Raw genomic sequence first — 20,390 nt, forward strand, 5'->3', positions numbered from 1 at the left:
GGGGGCGGCACAGTGGCGCAGTGGTTAGCACCGCAGCCTCACAGCTCCAGCGACCTGGGTTCAATTCTGGGTACTGCCTGTGTGGAGTTTGCAAGTTCTCCCTGTGTCTGCGTGGGTTTTCTCCGGGTGCTCCGGTTTCCTCCCACAGCCAAAAGACTTGCAGGTTGGTAGGTAAATTGGCCATTATAAAAAAAATTGCCCCTAGTATAGGTAGCTGGTAGGGAACTTTAGGGACATGTGGGGATGTGGTAGGAATATGGGATTAGTGTATTATTAGTATAAATGGGTGGTTGATGGTCGGCACAGACTCGGTGGGCCGAAGGGCCTGTTTCAGTGCTGTATCTCTAAACTAAGATGTTGACACTGTCAATATGTACCCTTCAGTTTTGCCTTTTCCCCTCAAAAGATCCTGACTGACCTGCTGTGCATTTTGAGCATTTTCCAATTTCATTTCAGATATCACAGAATCATTACAGCACAGGAAACAGCTATTCAACCTATTGTCTCTGTACCAGCTCGCTGAACGAGCAATTCACCTAGTACCACTCCCCCACCTTCTCCCCATAACCCTGCACATCTTCCTTCCAACACACTCACGAATAGTACATTCCAGACCTTAACCACTTGCTGTGTGAAAAAGTTTTTCCTCATGTCACTATTGCTTCTTTTACAAATACTTGAAATCTTTGCCCTCTTGTTCTCGATCCTTTCACGAGTGGAAACAGTTTCTCCCTATCTACTTTGTCCAAATCCCTCATGATTTTGAATACCTCCATCAAATTTCCTCTCAGCCTTCTCTTGTCCAAGGAAAACAGTTCCAACTTCTCGAATCTATTTTCATAGCTGAAGTTCCTCATTTCGAGAACCAATGCCTTCACATCCTTCCTATAGCATGTGCCCAGAACTGGATACAATACTCCAGCTCAGGCTGAATTAGTATCTTATACAAATTCAACATAACCTCCTTGCTCTTGTACTCTATGCCCCTATTAATAAAGCCCAGGATACGGTTTCCTGTATTAACCAATCTCTCAACCTGTCCTGCTACCTTCAATGACTTATGCACAAATACACTCAGGTCCCTCTGCTTCTGCACCCCCCTTTAGAATTGTATCCTTCATTTTATATTGTCTCTCCTTGTTCTTCCTACCAAATGTCACTTGACATTTCTCTGCATTGAACTTCATCTGCCACCTCTCTGCCCACTCTACCAACTTGTCTATGTCCTTTTAAAGTTCTACACTATCCTCCTTACAGTTCACAATGCTTCCAAGTTTTGTATCATCCGCAAACTTTGAAATTTTGCCCTGTACCCCAAGGTCTAGGTCATTAATATAGATCAGGAAAAGCAAGGGTCCCAACACTGACCCCTGGGGAACTCCACTATCAACCTTCCTCCAACCTGAAAAACATCCATTAACCACTACTCTTTGTTTCCAGTCACTCAACCAATTTCGTATCTATGTTGCTACCATCCCGTTTATTCCATGAGCTATAACTTTGCTCACAAGTCTGCTGCATGGCACTGTATCAAACAGCTTTTGGAAGTCCAGGTACACCAAATCAACTGCATTGTCCTCATCAACCCCCTGTTACCTCTTCAAAAAACTCCAGCAAGTTAGTTAAACATGATTTTTCCTTAAGAGATCCATGCTGGTTTTCTTTAATTAACCCGCATTTGTCCATGTGACTATTAATCCAGCATTTACAGTCTTTTTTATTAGAAAGGCAAGATCAAGATAGAATCCCATCACTAAGCAAAACTCCTATCTTTTGTCAGACTGACTGAAATGCATCAAATGGTATTTAATTGTACCCACTTCTCCTCCCGCTTAGAAACATAGAAAATAGGAGCAGGAGTAGGCCATTCGGCCCTTCGAGCCTGCTCTGCCATTCATTATGATCATGACTGATCATCCAACTCAGTAGCCTGTTCCTGCTTTCGCCCCATATCCTTTGATCCCTTTAGGCCCAAGGGCTATATCCAACTCCTTCCTGAAAACTTTGCTCGCTTTACATCATGGACCAGCCACAGCCAAGACGACAGACAAGCCAACCAGCTCCCTGGCCCCTTCTGCTTTGTGACTGATGGCCAACAGGGCAGCAATAGCAGTGTCGCCCTTGGATTCCTCCATCCAACGCAGCAGAAAGTTATGGCTCTCGGTGTGATGGCATGGTTTAAACGGGTTACCCAATGAGAGCGATGATGTGGGCTTGAACCCATACATCACATCACTCCATAGCACAATTCACTGAAGCCACAACACGTTGTACCAACACTGCTATACATTATGTGTTTTACCATTCTTCTCCATCCCAATATGGAATTTGCTTCTGGAGGGGTTACGGGGTGGGGTGGGGTAGGGGGGGGCGGTTTGGGGTGGTGCAGGGAAGTTATTCCCAATTAAGTTTTCCCAATTTCCTGTAATTATTCTCCCTTTTTTTCCCCCTGGATATCTGGCCTTATTTTGCGCAGCTGGAAGGACAAGTGCACAGCCTACTCCCAAGCTCGTCAATGGCCCCTGCAACTGGCTGCTGGGGGAGGCCAGGAGGAGAACAGGTACTGCTCAGGCATGACTACCCCATTTGACCTACTCACTCACCCCCAATCCCAATGGAGACATCATACCTCCGCTCTGTGCTTTCTCACTTAACTCAGCTCATTTCAGAAGGGGTGGAAGCTATGGTATCAGGCATCATAGAATTATATATGTGAACACGGAAACAAGCATAACTAGTACATATTGATGTTTAGCCCCCACGAGTAGCAGTCTTAATCCTACATGCCTGCTTTCTTCTCATATTTCATTCAACCACCTTTCTAAACCATTCTTAAATTTTGCCATGGTCTCTGTTTTAATCTCAGACTCCAGTTGTGCATTCCACAGCCTCACAACTCTTGCATAAAACCTCTTCTCCTGCTCTATGTCCTTCATCTCTTGGGCATTTAATTTTATCCATTGCTTCTGGACCCTGCGATCACTGGAAACAGTTGGTTTCCATCCATGCTACGCCATATCTTCAGAATTCTAAGCACCTCTATCAAATGACCCCATAATCAGCTCCATTTTAACAAATTAGCACCAGTTTCTCACATTTTTCTTCATATCTATATTACCCTCATGCAAGGCAGCTCCCAGTGAATCTGCACTGTACCCTCTCTAAAATCTCAACAGCTTTTCTATACTGTGGAGTTAAAACTGTACAGAGTACTTGAATTTTGATCTTACAAAGGGTTTATATAGATTCATTATATCTACTTTAATATTCTATAGCTCTTGGTATAAAACCAAATATTCCATCTTTTTAATGACCTTATCCACTTCAGGGCTGATATTAAGGTCTTGCTATTATGATTAACCTAGAGTCCAGCTTCGAGACTGAGTTAACAGAAGATATATTGCTGGCACAGAGCATTTGCTTTCTACAGTTGAGTTTAAGAATGTTATCAGGGCAGCATAAAGATCCATCCACTCTTAACCACATTGATTGATAAATGATTCATGTTGAGAATGGATGCAAGAGATGCTCCATTCTCAGCTGTGACATGCCACACTGTGAGCAACAAAAATACTCTCAGGCCCAATGGTCATGCGTAATAACCCTCTTCAGTTAAATTGCTAAGCTCTACAGTAGAAACCACAAGCAATGAGACAGTGGGCTGTGAACAGCATTCACATCCCATGATAACAGTACATCACTGAGGTGGAGTTGAGAGAGGGAGGGAACTGAGCAAAATATCTCGTGTCAAGCTGCCCTTGGTTGACATTTTTAATGTGCACAACACTGATGCAAAGGGTTGATGTACCTAAGTAAGCGCAGATATCTGCTTTCACTACGTATGGAATTGTCTGATAACAAAATACCATTTAATAGCCACATCAAGCAAATTTCTTCCAGCACATATTAATATTTTTTTAAAAATCGTAACTAATACATCAACCTCGCCTCCTGGTGCGTAAACCGACTTATGAAGATGTAGGGAGAATTACCCGTGCAATCTTCTGTTGTTTGTCCTCTTCCACTGCGAGAAAGCTGGTGCAATAAATAGGAACCACGACCTTCTGTAAGGCTGCAAGCAGGTCTCGGGCCTGTTTCCGCTGACTGCAGACACAAAACAAAGGAAAGGTGAGGTACTATGGGCTCCACAAAGACAATTCAATGATTTACAGTATTAGAAATTTTCCAGTATATTCGCATGCACACACATTTCAGAAGGCACAAAATGTGTAAGAAGAGTTTATCAGGAAATATACAATGCCGTTGGCTACAGAAATGCTAATACTACCATCACCAGGAAGCTCAAAACAAAGTGAAGAAGAAAATCCCATGTACATGTGCAATTCCACAGCTCCAGCAGACTGTGTTTCGATCATTGAGTACTGCAATATGGTCTGAGAATTTTGTAAAGTAGCAGAAATTGGGTGCAGTAAGTGGCCCTATCATTAGTAGAATTCGAGTCAAGAATGTCTGAAGAAATACTCATCCAGAACTAAACTATTCGATAAAATTTAGACTTTTAAAAAATATAAATAACACACTGCTGCATGTGTGAATCTGACTTCTGACTGCATGTTTGCCTGGGTGGAATGCCCTATATAAGGCAGCTGTTGATTTTGCTAATCTGCAACGTCTGCCTTGGGTTAGTTTCTTGAAGTAACATGGGCGAGTTTACTGATCAGACCCATTCAAAGTGGGGTCATATCACAGTACACTAAGGGAAGGTGGAAGTTAATCTAATTATCAGTCCCCATTGAGTTGGTCTGAACAGTAAAACATGGCAGTGATAGCTAAAGAAACTAATTCAGACATCAGAGTTTAGGAAAAACAACAGCTGCCTTAAACATAGTATATTACGCCTAGGCTAACAGAGTCAAACATTTGCGATACAAAGATTACCATCTGGATGTTAAAGAAACTGTTACACACAAGTAACTTGTAATTTATCAATGCTGAATGCCAAGATATGCGAACAACTTGATACAAAGAATTTAGTCCCATTTTTCACCTTTCCCTCTTCCTTGTACCATGCACCATACTTGCCTTGAGCAGAGACACCTTTTCTAGATCTGTAGTTATACCATTCCGTAAGTGGTCATAAGGAGGTGCTGGAAGGGGTGAGCTGACCTGCAATTTTCCTCCCCCCTTCCCCCCAAATCCCATGGAAGAGTGCCTCATCTCTGTTTCGTTCATGCTATGATGGTACAGCTGGGATTCACAACTCATCTTGTACCCCCAATCCATGACACAGCATTTGGAGATGTTATATGCGGCTTTGCCACATCTCCATTACAGTGGAACTTTGATGAACATTGTTACATTATGGAGAAATGATGAGGGATTTTGTAGAATGGGAATAGATCAGGGTACCACATCGAAATTCCTGCTCAAATCCAAATATTGCCTAGACTAGCTCCCAACCCAATATTTCTGTCACCACAGTCAACTCCGGCTTTGGATAACTTCTATAATGTGCTTAGGATTTGCTATCTTGGGTCTGGTTTTCTACAGATCTAATAAGAAGACACTAACCAGTGATGCAACACGTCATTTATCAGGTAGATCAGATGAAGGCGCAGTTCAAAATGGGCTCCTTCAGCTGTGATTCGGTTTCTTAGGTGGCCAGACATCAGCTCACAATGCTGTGGGGTTTTGGCATTGTTAAACATCCAGTTCTTACCAGCCTAAGGAGAAAATGACAGGGCAACATGGAGAGCTTGGTCACTTGTGTGAGCTGTGATAAGCTAAGTATCTTAAAGATCAAGTGTGATTTTCAGTATCACTCATTTAAAAAAAAAATAAAAAAAAGTTATCACTAAAATCCTTTTGTTTTGCTCCTGACGTTAATGCTAACTTTTTAAAAAAATTTGAAGGGTAAATGTTACCACCTTATTGGGAAGAGAATACGAACATACGAATCGCCATTCAACAAGATCATGACTGATCGGATTGTAACCTCAACTCCATAATCCTGCCCACTCCCGAAAACCTTACACCCCCTTGCTCATCAAGAATCTACCTCTGCCTTAAAAATATTCAAAGACTCTGGTTCTACTGCCTTTTGAAGAAGAGTGTTGCAAAGACTCATGACGCTCTAGAGCTGAGCTAGTTGGCAATGCCAGCTGTGCTCCAGATTCAGGAGTTTTCAACTGTGTTCTTTCACCGTCAGCTGCTTCATGCAACTACAGTCCAGACGGAGGGCAGGGAAGTCTCTCCCTTGTGACAATCAGGTGCTAAAAGAACAGGCACATCACATCTAGACTACACCACCATTAAGACTGACAGACATTCCAAAGTTGATTCAAACCACCTAATTTAGCCTTTACATTAGTATTTAAGATAAAGTATTACAGGGGGAAAGTAGGCTAAAGATTGCATGGGTGGTGAGCAATGTTCCCTCTAAGCTACGTAACAACCTGAAAATTACCGTGCAGAACGAGCACAAATCAGCTTCCTTAAGTCACCATGCAAAAAAATGTTAAAGGTCCAGTGCACTTAAATAAATAGACCACACAAAACAGAAAAAAAATTAGATGGGACATTGGTGGAGAGTACTATTGGACTTGGGCCATCTCCTCATTAGTGGGTCAAGCACCAGTAAATCACTGGCAAGGCAGTACTCGATAGAGAAACTGTGTGTTACACAAAAATATCCAGTGTAGTAACTAAGATTCTGGTAAGGGACAATGGTTGCACATGACATATTCACATCATATTCACCTATACTGTGAAAAACACCCAGCTATACAATTCTAGCTGTCCTCCCAACTTAGACTGCGACTAGAGAAAGGATTTTGAGTTATATAACACAAGAGTGAAGTGCTGATGATTAGAATTCTGTAACTGGTGATATTGGTGGGAGCAATTAAAATGATTTAACAACATGATACGTGCTGCAAACTGATAAAACATTAAAACGTACTGGATTAAGGGGAACTCTTCCTACTTACACCAATTTATAAATCAATCAATAAGTTTGGTGACAACATCAAGCTGCCCCAACTGTATGGCAATATAGTCAGATCCTATATTTTCTAAAATTAGATCAACTGAAGTTCACTACCGCATATGAGCCCAGTTTGCTACTGTAGGTACTTTTATGGGACTTGAACACTGTTGAAGTGAAACTGAATCACGCCAAGTAACAACTTTTCACTGTTTATCTTTTGGTGATTTTTGCTTTTTACACACTGGAGTGAGGCACTCCTACATTTTGTAATCACCATTGGAATGTTCAATTCCCCTTGGGAAAGGAGGGAGGTAAGGAGCAAAAAAGTCAAAATACAACTTCTGTGGCTGCTGCAATCCCACTTGCCTGCATAGGTACCTATAGATGCAGTGCTGACCCTTAAAAATCAGATAACTATGGCCACCAAAATGGCAGCAACATGCATAAGCTCATTTTTATTTTTTATTATACTTAATTTTCTGTGCTTATCTGCCCTCTCAAGGTGCCATCACAAATTGAAGCATAGTTCCACAGGCAGAAACCTCCCTCTAATATATCTGGCAAAGTGACCATTCTACATGTGACTGCCCAGATTGAATGCATCAGGGGACATGTGACCACTGTCACTGACAACTCAAGACTCTGTCCATACTGTCACAGAATTGTAATTTTTTCTCCATTTGAAACAGTGTACCTTTAAGACAGAGAGAGAAGTTTTAGGTTTCAGAGAACAGTGTGCCAGCAGCACTTGTTACCGAGGCAACAGCTGGAGTGTGAGGAGGTCACATGGTATAATGTTTCAATTTAACTATGTAAAAACCAACTAAAACCAGTTTTTGAGAGACCCCAGCGAAGCGTGCTTATTGGAGGAAAGAGCTGTCTATTTCTCTCAGCAGAAATTCTACAATGAGCTACAGGCCACATTAATTGCTTAAGGAGGAACAAACCCTTTGAAGAGACCATTTGTATTGCTGGAGGTAGCAGAATTCTTTTTCTTTACTTCCAATCCAAGAAGTCTTTGCTTCAAGATTGACTCTCTCTTGACTGATTGTGTTTTCTGGAATGCGCACTCAAGTTTCAACTGAGACACCGCCAGTTTTAAAATCAGAGTGGACCCATTGCTATACTCCTTGTTTAAAGAACTGTGTGATGCCTGCTGCAGCCGAAGTGCTTTGAATGCTTATCTACTGAAAGACTGCTCATCAAATTTGCCTGGAGACATCAAGTGGCATCTAAATTATTTTTACACTTGGATACCTCACCCATTGGAAATGTAACCCAAAGACTTATAACCTAGTTATGTATTTATTCTTAAGAAATAGCTAATTTAAAAAATCATTCTTTTTAAAAACCGGTTAACCATTGATTTTTTGAGTGTGCACGCGCGAATGGGGGAGTTAGGTTAAAATAAGAAGTTATAAGGTCTTTAGACATAGGTTTATCTTAATAGCATTTTAAGATTTAGTTTTAATAAATAGTTAAGTAGTTGTTGTTTAAAGATACCTGGCTTGGTCTGTTTTATTCTGGGGGTTACTAGAATTTGGCTGTTTTCCAGTTGGGTGGGAAAACTTTAATAAAATGCTGCGACCTGTGGAGTGATGGGACTGAATTGACAGTGCATTGCTCCCGCCTCGTTTGTAACAATACTCAACATCCACATGTACAAGCAATATCACTCGTTAGTGAAGTGGAATTCTCGCCTCCCCTATTGACTAGGGATACTGGGACTAATTCCAGTGATCCTACTGCTGGCTTTACTGATGTCAGATAACTCAACATAAACTAGGAATCAAGTCTTTGGAGCTGTTTGCCTCAGTGTCACCATGAGCTAAGACGAAAGTAGTATTACACCGCTTCCCCTCGCTGCGTCACACAGTTTTTGATCTGAATGATTTAATACGTTAAAAATGAGGAATTTGGCAGAGTTGGAATTTGCATCTCTCAAGACGCAAAGCTAAATCTTAGCTTTATACAGTGTCAGTGCGAATCCTGCAAGTTTAGAAAAAGATAATAAGAGGCACCGTACTGAGATGGCATCTTTGGTACAAGTGTCAATAATCGGCTGCAAGAGACTGTCAAACTCGGTCATGTCCAGCTGTGTCTCTGACAGCAGCTTCTGAATTTGTTGTTCCATTGCCAAGGCGATTGCTGCAGTTATCTGTTCCTAGAGAAAAATTAAAATGTTTCATTAGATTATGAAAAAGAATGTCAGAAATCAAGCAGAAATGCAGTCAGACCATTTCCTTCCCGTTTCAGATGCTGCATTTCACTATCCTCTACCTTTCCCTTCCTCTACTACCCCAATTTTGTTTGCTATGTCACATACTCTTGCACTGTCCTCTTAAACCATGGGCTGAGCCAAATAGGACTGGGGTGACACACAGGAACAGGCGTAGGCCATTCAGCCCCTTGAACCTGTTCCACCACCTTGTTAGATAATGCCACAAAACTCCATTTACCCCCATTTGTTTGGTCTGATAACGCTCCTGTGAAGCACCTTGGGATGCTTCACTATGTTAAAAGTGTTATATAAATGCAAGTTATTGTTGATCCAAAACCCTTGATACCCTTTACCTAATAAAAATATGTTATTCTCAGTCATGAAAATTTCAAACGAACCCCAGCATCCACAGCTTCTTTGGAGAAGGGAATTCTAGATTTCCACTACCCTTTATCTGCACCCCCCCCCCCCGATTGGTGGAAATTGGTTCTCTTTATCTTCCCTATCAAATCAATTTACCATTTTAAACATCTCAATTAGATCACCCAGCATCAGATTTTTGAAGAGATGTGTATTCAGTGGGGAAGTAAAAGCTGGAGATGATAACTGGAACATTGTCAAATGTGCCTGTGGGTTTATAGGATTCCAGGATAACAGAGCTCCACTTTTGGTGGAGCCTGGCCTGATGAATTGATTGCTGCCAGGTGTAGTTACTGACCTGTCTTTGCATAAGGAGGTGCTGCTCCTGCTGCTGCAGATTCCACAGGCTCTGCTGAATCAGTTCCTCCAACTGTGGCTGACCTGGAGCTGGAGGTGTGGGTGGTTGAGTCAGAGAGGGGGCAGGGGCTGGGACTGGCACAGCAGTGGATGCAGGGGTGGGAACTGGGGCTGGGATTGGGGTTGGCACAGGGGCTTGAGCAGGAGGTTCACTTTCCTGTCCTGATGGATTGCACAACACTGCAAAAAAAACAGAGAGAAGTTATCAGATACTTCACTGCTTCATGTTATTCATCACACAGGGAACAAAATGGTCTAAGTGCTGTCGATATCCTCCTCCTTTCCCAAAGGCCATACTGGGATCCAGGTCTTTGGGCAGTTCAGGCCCTCTGATGCCTCAGGCAAATAACCATTCTTCAAGTGAGGTCACATTTGAGCCAAGCTTAATTTTATCCTCACCTGACACCCATCCTACTTGCTGGACGTGCAATCCTGAGCGGGAGCCCCGACTGACATTTCCCTTCAACAAGTGCAAGGATAGTGTGTTTGTCCTGTCACCTCTCCAGAGACTAGCTAACTCAGGATGGACAAAAGATTGAATGGTTCACGAGAAGATTGGAGATTGCTTCTGGTTTACATGACTCAGTACCACACCAAACCTTACATTTATCAAGTACAGCACAAGGGGAATTTTGCTCTCCAAAATATAATTCTTTGACTAGAAGCAGAAGCAATTTTGTTGCAGGAAATACGTTTTCCACTTATCAGGAACATGCATTTCAATATCAGCAAGAACATTCTGTTCTATCACTTACTACAAAGATATAATTACATTCAGTGGCATTTTTCAAATTCTGAGTAGCTTTTCATGTTGCTATTGCTGTAACATTCAGTTCACCAGTTGCACCGGTTAATCTGATGATCAGCTAGCTGGTCGAATTATATCATTTTAAATGGTCAGAAAAATCTATAAATGTATATGAATTACATACCAGATTTTAGGAGCACCTACCCTCTTAACAGTGTTTTTGTATGCATGTGGCCTCAGACATAGCACACTCAACTCTGAGTCAGGAAGTTGTGGGTTCAAGTCCCACTCAAGTGACTTGAGCACACAATCAAGGCTGAGAGTACAGTGAAGTCCTAAGGGAGTGCTGCAATGTCAGAGATGCTGTCTTTTGGACAGGACTTTAACCAGAGAGGGCAGACATAAAAGCAACTTAAAAAACCCTACGGCACTATTTCGAAGAGAAGGGGAGCTGTTCCCCGGAGTTCCGACCAATTTTTAACCCTCAACCAAAGCCACTAAAAGCAGATGGGGGTGGGGAGGAGGAGGGCAAAAGAAGCCGACGCAGAGGCAGACAGAGAGGGGGAGGCAGACAGACAGAGACACAGAGGGGGAGAGCGAGAGACAGACAGACAGAGACACAGAGGGGGAGAGCGAGAGACAGACAGACAGACACAGAGGGGGAGAGCGAGAGACAGACAGACAGAGACACAGAGGGGGAGAGCGAGAGACAGACAGACAGAGAGGGGGAGAGCAAGAGACAGACAGATACAGAGGGGGAGAGCAGAGCGAGAGACAGACAGATACAGAGGGGGGGAGCGAGAGACAGACAGATACAGAGGGGGGGAGCGAGAGACAGACAGATACAGAGGGGGGGGGGAGCGAGAGACAGACAGATACAGAGGGGGGGGAGCGAGAGACAGACAGATACAGAGGGGGGGGAGCGAGAGACAGACAGAGACAGAGGGGGGGGAGCGAGAGACAGACAGAGACAGAGGGGGGGAGCGAGAGACAGACAGAGACAGAGGGGGGGAGCGAGAGACAGACAGAGACAGAGGGGGGGAGCGAGAGACAGACAGAGACAGAGGGGGGAGCGAGAGACAGACAGAGACAGAGGGGGGGAGCGAGAGACAGACAGAGACAGAGGGGGGGAGCGAGAGACAGACAGAGACAGAGGGGGGGAGCGAGAGACAGACAGAGACAGAGGGGGGGAGCGAGAGACAGACAGACACAGAGGGGGAGAGCGAGAGACAGACAGATACAGAGGGGGAGAGCAGAGCGAGAGACAGACAGATACAGAAGGGGGGAAGCGAGAGACAGACAGATACAGAGGAGGAGAGCGAGAAACAGACAGATACAGAGGGGGAGAGCGAGAGACAGACAGATACAGAGGGGGAGAGCGAGAGACAGACAGATACAGAGGGGGGATAGCGAGAGACAGACAGATACAGAGGGGGAGAGCGAGAGACAGACAGATACAGAGGGGGGAGAGCGAGAGACAGACAGATACAGAGGGGGGAGAGCGAGAGACAGACAGATACAGAGGGGGAGAGCGAGAGGGACAGATATAAAAGCAACTTAGAAAATCCTATGGCACTATTTTGAAAAGAAAGGCAGCTCTCCCCGGAGTTCCGACCAATTTTTAACTCTCAACCAAAGCCACTAAAACAGATGGGGGGTGGGGCGGGGGGGAGAAAGAGAGCCTGACATGCGGGGGGAGGGGGGGGGGGGTGTGGGTGGAGGGAGAGAGAAAAGGGGGGGTGGGGGGAGACACAGAAGGGGGAGAGAGATCATGATCACTTCTGACAAATGGACATTTATCTGGAATACTCCGCATTGCTACATCAAGTGTGCAGATAGACACTGACTACTTACTTCTGCAATCAAAAACAATGCCAGGTTATCTCACTAAATCAGTGTTCAATGTAGTAAATTAATAAATTAGTCTTCTCATTTAAAGCTTCTTCACAAAAATGTGTATTTTTGGTTGTTTTGATTAATAGTAAAATACATTTCTTATGTCTTGATCTTTCCAAAATTTGCTCACCAGCCCCCTTTGTATCACAAAATTTGTAATGTGGCCCCTCATGCAAAATGTTGGACACCCTTGCTGAGGAATGTCCTTACAACCTTTCTTGAATAAATGAGTCACATTTGCCAATCTCCAATCCTCCGGCACCTCCCCCATATCTAGAGAAGATTGGAAGATTACGGCAAGCTCTTCTGCTATCTCTACTCCCACTTCCTTCAGCAACCTGGGATGCAAGCCATCAAGACCAGGTGACTTATCCACTCTAAGCATAGCCAGCCTTTCTAGTATATTCCTCCCATCAATTTTCACCATTACCTTTAGCATGTTCACTTCTACCGATATTTTGTCAGCATCCTCTTCCTTACAAAATACTCATTAAGTATTCGAACCTTGCCCTGCGCCTCTAAACATATATCACCCTCTTTATCCCCAATAGCCCCATACAGCCTCTTACTACCCGCTTACCAATTACGCACCGGTAGAAAATTTTTGGGTTCCCTTTTATACTGACTGCCATACTGTTCGCATATTCTCTTTGGCAGTCTTATTTTCCTCTTCATTTCCCCTCTCAACTTATTGTATTTGGCCTGGTTCGCACTTGAAGAATATAGCGCCTTTAATGTAATAAATGTTCCAAGGCTCTTCATAGGAGCATGAGAAAACAAAGTATGACACTGAGCTACAAAAGGACATTTTTGGTCAGATGACCAAACGTTTGGTCAAAGAGGTAGCTTTTAAGGATTGTCTTAAAGGAGGAAAGCGAAATGGAGAGGCAGAGAGGCATGAGGAGGGTATTCCACAGCTTGGGGCCTAGGCAACTGAAGGTGCAGCCACCAGTGGTGGAGTGATTAAAATCAGGAATGCAGAATTAGAGGAGAGCAGATATCTTGGAGGGTTGTGGGGCTGGAGGAGATTACAGAGATAGGGAGGGGCAAGGCCATGGAGGGATTTGAAAACAAGGATGAGAATTTTAAATTCAAGATGGTGCATGACCTGGAGCCAATGTGAGTCAGCTCGCACAGGGTGGGGTGGGGTGATAGGGGAACAGGACTTGGTGTGAGTTGTGGCACAGGCAGCAAAGTTTTGGCTGATCTCAAGTTTATGGGCAGTAGAATGTGGGAGAACAGCCAGGAGTGCATTGGAATAGTGAAATCTAGGAGGTAACGAAGGTGTGAATGAGGGTTTCAGCAGATGAGCTGAGATGGGGCAAAGTTGGCAATATTACGGAGTTGGAAATAGCGTTGGTGCAAATATGAGCTCGTTTCGAGGCAAAATTTGACACCAAGGTTCCGAACAGACCTGCTTAATCTTAGACTGTTGCCTGGGAGAGGGATGAAGTCGATAGCTAGGGAGCAGAGTTTGAAGTGGGGACCAAAAACAAATGGCTTCAGTCTTCCCAATATTTAAATAGAGGAAATTCCTGCTCATCCAGTGCTGGATGTCAGATAAGCAGTCTGATAATTTACCAACAGCAGAAGAGTGGAGACAGGTGGTGAGGTACAGCTGCATGTCCTCAGTGAAAACTAATGCCATGCTTTCAGATGTTGTCAACAAGGGGCAGCATGTAGATGAGAAATAGGAGGGAGCGAAGGATGGATCCTTGGGGGACACCAGAGGTAATGGTGCGGGAGCAGAAAGAGAAGCTATTGCAAGTGATTCTCTGGCTATGATTAGATCGATAAGAATGGAATAAGGCAAGAGCAGTCCCACCCAGCCAGACCACAGTGGAGAGCATTGGGGGGAGGATGAAACATAGAAAATAGGAGCAGGAATAGGCCATTCGACCCTTTGGGCCTGTTCCACCATTCAAAAACAATCATGGCTGACTGTCTAATTTAGTACCCTGTTCCCGCTTTCTCCCCACATCTCTTCATCCTTTTGGCATTAATATATCTATCTCCTTCTTGAATATATTTAATGACTTGGCCTCCACTGCCTTCTGCGGTAGAGAATTCCACAGCTTCACCACCCTCTCAGTGAAGAAATTTCTCCTCAGTTCTAAATGGCATACCCCGTATCCTGAGACTGTGACTCCTGGTTCTGGATTCCCCAGCCATCGGGAACATCCTCCCTGCATCTAGCCTGTCTAGTCCTGTTAGAATTTTATAGGTTTCTATGAGATCCCCTCTCATTCTTCTAAACTCTAGTGGATATAGGCCCAGTCGACCCAATCTCTCCTCATACGTCAATCCTGCCAAACCAGGAATCAGCCTAGTAAATCTTCTTTGCACTCCCTCCATGACAAGAACATCCTTCCTCAGATAAGGGGACCAAAACTGCACACAATACTTCAGCTGTGGTCGCACCAAGGCCCTGTATAACTGCTGTAAGAGATGGTGTGGTCAACTTTGTCAAAGGCTGCAGAGAGGTCGAGAAGGACAAGGAGGGAAAGTTTACCTTTGTCACAGTCACACAGAATGTCATTACTGACTTTGATGTTTTGGTATTGTGACTGGGGCAGAAATCTGATTGGAGGGATTCAGATATGGTGTTCCAGGAAACAGGGGAACAGATTTTGGAGGAGACACCTTATATGCATCATTCACTCCTTTTACAAACTGTCCCAAACATGACATTCCACATTACCAAATAATTAACCTGGTTGTGCTGAGACAGTATATGAATGCCTTTGATAAACTAACAGCAAATAGTTTGAACTTACTACACTGATATAGCTCCAATTGGATCCTGCCCATTAAGAAAGATCATTACAAAGCTCAGCAACTTTAATTTATTGATGAGATTAATTTCTATAAGGGCCAGTATTAAAGTTTATGGTTTGGCTACATGCACGAGATAAAGCCATTCATTGAGAAATCAGGAAAGGCTTACTCAATAGGCACTCCATCCATGGTTTTGAACATCCACTCCCTCCACCACCAGTATACCATGGCTGCAGTATGTACTACCCACAGATGCACTGCAGCAACATGCCAAGGCTTCTTCGGCAGCAGCAGAGGACATAGGCTCAGAATAAGGGACAGGCCATTTAAGACTGAGATGAGGAGAAATTTCTTCACTCAGAGGGTGGTGAATCTATGGAATTCTCTACCCTAAAGGGCTGTGGAAGCTCAATCATTGAGCATGTTCAAGACAGAAATCGATAGATATCTGGACACTAATATCATTAAGGGATACGGGGATTGTGTGGGAAAGTGGCATTGAGGCAGATGATCAGCCATGATCTTGAAAGGTTAAATGGCCTACTCCTCCTATGTTCCTAATATTCCAAAACCTTCACCACCTAGAAGGAAAAGGGCAGCAAATGCATTGAAACACCATCACCTCCAGGTTCCCTTCCAAGTCACACACCATCCAGACTTGGACAAATACGGCCGTCCCTTCATCTTGGCTGGGTCAAAATCCTGGAATTCCTACCTAACAGTACTGTGGGAGCAGCTTCACCATACAGGCTGCAGTGATAACTCACCACCACCTCCTAAAGGGCCACTAGAGATGGGCAACGGACTGCTTCCATATGCAGCAAGACCTGGACAACATCCAGGCTTGGGCTAATAAGTGGCAAGTAACATTTGCATCACACAAGTGCCAGGCAATCACCATCTCCAACAAGAGAGAATCTAACCATCTCCCCATGACATTCAACGACATTACCATCGCTGAATCCCCACTATCAACATCCTGGGGGTTACCATTAACCAGTAACTGAACTGCAGCAGCCACATAAATACTGTGGCTAGAAGAGCAGGTCAGAGGCTAGGAATCCTGTGGCAAGTAACTCACCTCCTGACTCCCCACAGCCTGTCCAGCATCTACAAGGCTCAAGTCAGAAGTGTGATGGAATACTCTCCACTTGCCTGGATGGGTGCAGCTCCAACACTCAGGAAGCTTGACACCATCCAGGGCAAAGCAGCCTGCTTGATTGGCACCCCATCCACCACTGTAAACATTCACTCCCTCCACCTCTGATGCACAGTGGCGGCAGTTTGCACCATCTACAAGATGCACTGCAGCAACTCACCATGCCTCCGTTGACAGCACCTTCCAAACCCGCGACCTCTATCATAGAAGGACAAGGGCAGCTGACGCGTGGGAACGCCACCATCTGCAAGTTCCCCTCCAAGTCACACACCATCGTGACTTGGAAATATATCACCGTTATTTCAGTTGCTAGATCAAAATCCTGGAACTCAATCCTGTCCATTAATCAGTTTAAATAATCCACTGTGGCTAAATCCAGCATGGTATTACTTTCTACTTCTTAGCACAGTGGGCTGTATGATTGATCATGGGTTAATGAATGATGGCAGCTCCTGGTTGAGGGGAACACATACAAAATTAAAAATCTTAGTTACAACCCTGCTGGGTGCATTGGTGATTTGGCACCAAATGTATCTCAAAGTGATGATAGAAATACAAGAAAATTACCTGCAACACTACTCATGGTAAGCGAGAGGATGCACTGCTTTATAAGGGTTGGAATGTTATACCATATAAATGTTATGCCATATATCGTGCTTTACGGCTCTGTATTCTTGAAATTAATGTTGGGGGCCGTTATAGAGCAGGCTGCAGATCAGATCTGGCATTGTTGATTGATTGACAGGTCATTTAACTAGTTGGTGACAGTATAACTGTATTTTCTTGGACAGGGGAAACTGAAATGTACAGGTTAAGACTGCTTTATATCTGTAAGAAAGCTGAATACGGGAGGTAAAAACCACAAGTTACGCTATGACACCGAGGCAGGGTGTCAGCCGTAGCACTTACCTCTGATTCAGAAGGTAGTAGATTCCAGCTCTAGAGACTTGAGCATATAATATAGACTGACACTCCAGTGCAGTACTGAGGGAATGCTGCACTGTTGGATGTGCCACATTTAGAATGCGATGTTAAACCAAGGTTTCACCTGTCCTCACTATTTTGAAGAAAAGCAGTGGAGTTCTCCAAGGTGTCTAGGTCAATATTTATCCTTCAATCATCATCAAAACAGATTTTTGGGACCTTGCTATGTGCAAATTGGCTGCCATGTTTCCTACATTACAACTCTGACTACAATTTAAAAGATGCTATATAGAATCATAGAATGGTTACAGCGCAGGAGGAGGCCATTTGACTGTTATGTCCATGTCAGCTCTCTGTGAGAGCAACTCAGCTAGACCCACTCCCCCATAACCCTGAAACTTTTTTCACTTCATTTAATTATCCAATTCTCTTTCAAAAGCCAGATTGAATCTGCCTCCACCACACTCTCAAGCAGGGCATTCCGGATCCTAACCATTCACTGCATAAAAAAAGTTTTCCTCATGTCGCCTTTCGTTCTTTTGCCATTCACCCTACGTCAGTGTCCTCTGGTTCTCGCCTTTCCACCAATGGGAAATCATAAATAATATTCAAGACTTTCTTCCTAATTTAAAGAACCATTGTTTAAAACTTCAAGCTTTCCTACTTTTATGCTTGGTTCAGAACCTTGCCTTTTATCTTGTCTGTGAGCTATTGAGAGTCTGGGCCTGGAGGGGAATTATGCACGTGTGAACGCGAGCAGTGAGGGTGGGCGGGGGTGGTGGAGATGTGGAGATAAGTTTTGGGATAAATTAGGGGGAGGTGCGGGTTGGGTTAGTCAGTTGGTCTTGTCTGTTGGAAGTCAATTATGTTAGAACCAGCCAATCAGAGGTACATAAAATAAATGTGTGTAGAATAAAATAATTTTGGGGATATTTGTAATAATTAGAATAAATTTGAACATTAAGAGTGACCAAGAAAGCCGACTGAAGCAAACAAATATTTAGAACCTTGAAATGTGTCTGGTCAGTCATGTGCTTGAAATAGTTTTGTCAACTAATACCAGGGGAAGGGAATCACTGTCTTCAGTAAGCGAGTGGGCATGTAAAATGAAAGGAAAGGGTTGTGAGACAACTCACTCCTGTACTGAAGGAAACTGATCTCTTTTGCACTCTTTGTATTGTTTGACTTTGTGCTTTTTGGAACTGTTTTGTAATGTATTTTTTACGAATAAAGTATATTTTGGAAATTAAAAAAAAGTTTTTCGTTAGAATAAATATTTGAAACCAAAAAAAAATGGGTCAGAGTTCACAGAACAGAAACTACTCTGCTGATCACCAAATTGAAAAAGTAATACAACATTCCAAAATATTTTAGTTCAGTGCCACAACACTGTAAACACCAGTTCAGTAAGGGCACAAATTAAAGATATATCTTTACAAGTAACTTTAAAAACAATACTTAAAAGCAGTTTCACAGATACAAAGACATCACAAAAGGAGGAAGACATTGGCAGGAGCTTTGCAGAACAGAAGATGGTTGCAGAGCGCATTTATCCCACTGACCGACTCAAACATGTGTTTTGCTAAAATGAGATGATAACTTGTTTAGTGGTATCTGGTGGAATCAGTTGAAGGAGGAATGCTGGTCATGATGCCAGGACATTTCCCTGCTCTTTCTTGAATAACGCTTGGTATCTTTTATCATCCCTCCAAACCACTGGAACATTGGTCATCTGAAAGACAACAGCTCTGACACTCTGCAGCAGTACCTCAGTACTGTACTGGTATCAGCTGAGAGTATATACGTGCTCAAATACTGCAGTGAGGCTTGAACCCACAACTTTCTAAGAGGGGAGCTTGCTACCAACCTAGCTAAGTTGATACTTGAGAGAAAAACGCACCTGCCACAACCAATTTCAATGTTGCATCTCTAAAATTACACCAGCCTACAATTTATTTAGAGGCCTAACAAGGCTGGCTGGATAGATCCAAGTTACTGATCTCAGACTGACATGAAAGTTATGATGTTAACTCAACCCTCTGTTACTCTGCTTTCTAACACATGGTAAACTGTGTTCTTATCTTCTATATAAAGCAACAACCCCATTGTACTTTTATCGCCATCCTGTGTTAACACTGAGCATACTTCTTCCTGATGTTTCAAACTGGTCTATCTTCTCTGCTATTAACAGACTTGTAGAACACAGATTTCTCCGTTGGCTGAAACGCAGGTACCTAGTAACTCTCAAGTAGCGTTAACAGGTGCATCATTTGCAGATATACCGATACGAAAAGCTGCATTTCCCTAAATAATATTAAACTGTATGTGCTACATTTCCCAAATTACAACAATGACTACTCTTCAAGAAAGTACTTCATTGGCATATCCTGAGGTTCTGAAAGGCACTATATAAATGCAAATTTTTCTTTGTTTTACTGTTCCTCTAACAGTTTGCACCTTATTATGCATACTGCCCATTATTATACCTGCCTGGTCTCGGAGCTAATACAATTCCCATTGAGAAATAATGACTGTGTTCCCTCTTATATGGTTTCTATCAATAAAATACAAATTAAAAATTAAACACAGGCAAAAACCCATCTTTTGTCATGCATAAATTCTGCATTAGGGTTAGTATCTCTGAAATCCGAATGCTGACTTTATACTTACGTTGCTGCTCGATTGCCAGCTTGTACTGGTAATAATTATAGTATTCACCTCCAAACAGAAATGAAAACTTGGGGTTTTCTTTCTGTTTCTCCATCGTCATCTTCTCGAATTCTGGACCGTTCCGGGCCACAAACTGTGCCAGTTTGTCAATGACATTCCTCAACTCCTGGTCTGTAACAAGAAAAACATTATTAATATCTAAACCATGTCTACATTTCAAATTTCTTTCAATTGATAATATTGAGGTTAAACCAAATCATACTAGACC

The 20,390-nt window shown here is 43.2% G+C and overlaps 1 protein-coding gene across 2 annotated transcripts in view; it reads right to left on the bottom strand.

The window, feature by feature from the left end:
* cherp (calcium homeostasis endoplasmic reticulum protein) overlaps positions 1-20,390 on the bottom strand; it is an 81,211-nt gene that overhangs the window by 51,625 nt on the left and 9,196 nt on the right. The window contains exons 2-6 of one of the 2 annotated variants that reach the window (XM_068016643.1): positions 20,171-20,293; positions 9,889-10,127; positions 8,976-9,113; positions 5,533-5,684; positions 3,993-4,104 (exon numbers count right to left, since the gene is read on the bottom strand). In XM_068016643.1, coding sequence (XP_067872744.1) covers positions 3,993-4,104; positions 5,533-5,684; positions 8,976-9,113; positions 9,889-10,127; positions 20,171-20,293 — 764 coding nt within the window. Of the gene's footprint in view, positions 1-3,992; positions 4,105-5,532; positions 5,685-8,975; positions 9,114-9,888; positions 10,128-20,122; positions 20,294-20,390 lie in introns of both variants that reach the window. The other variant, XM_068016642.1, reaches the window with a different exon arrangement.

The sequence above is a fragment of the Heterodontus francisci genome, chromosome 36 (assembly GCF_036365525.1).
Source record: "Heterodontus francisci isolate sHetFra1 chromosome 36, sHetFra1.hap1, whole genome shotgun sequence".
Classification (NCBI taxonomy): Eukaryota; Metazoa; Chordata; class Chondrichthyes; order Heterodontiformes; family Heterodontidae; genus Heterodontus; species Heterodontus francisci.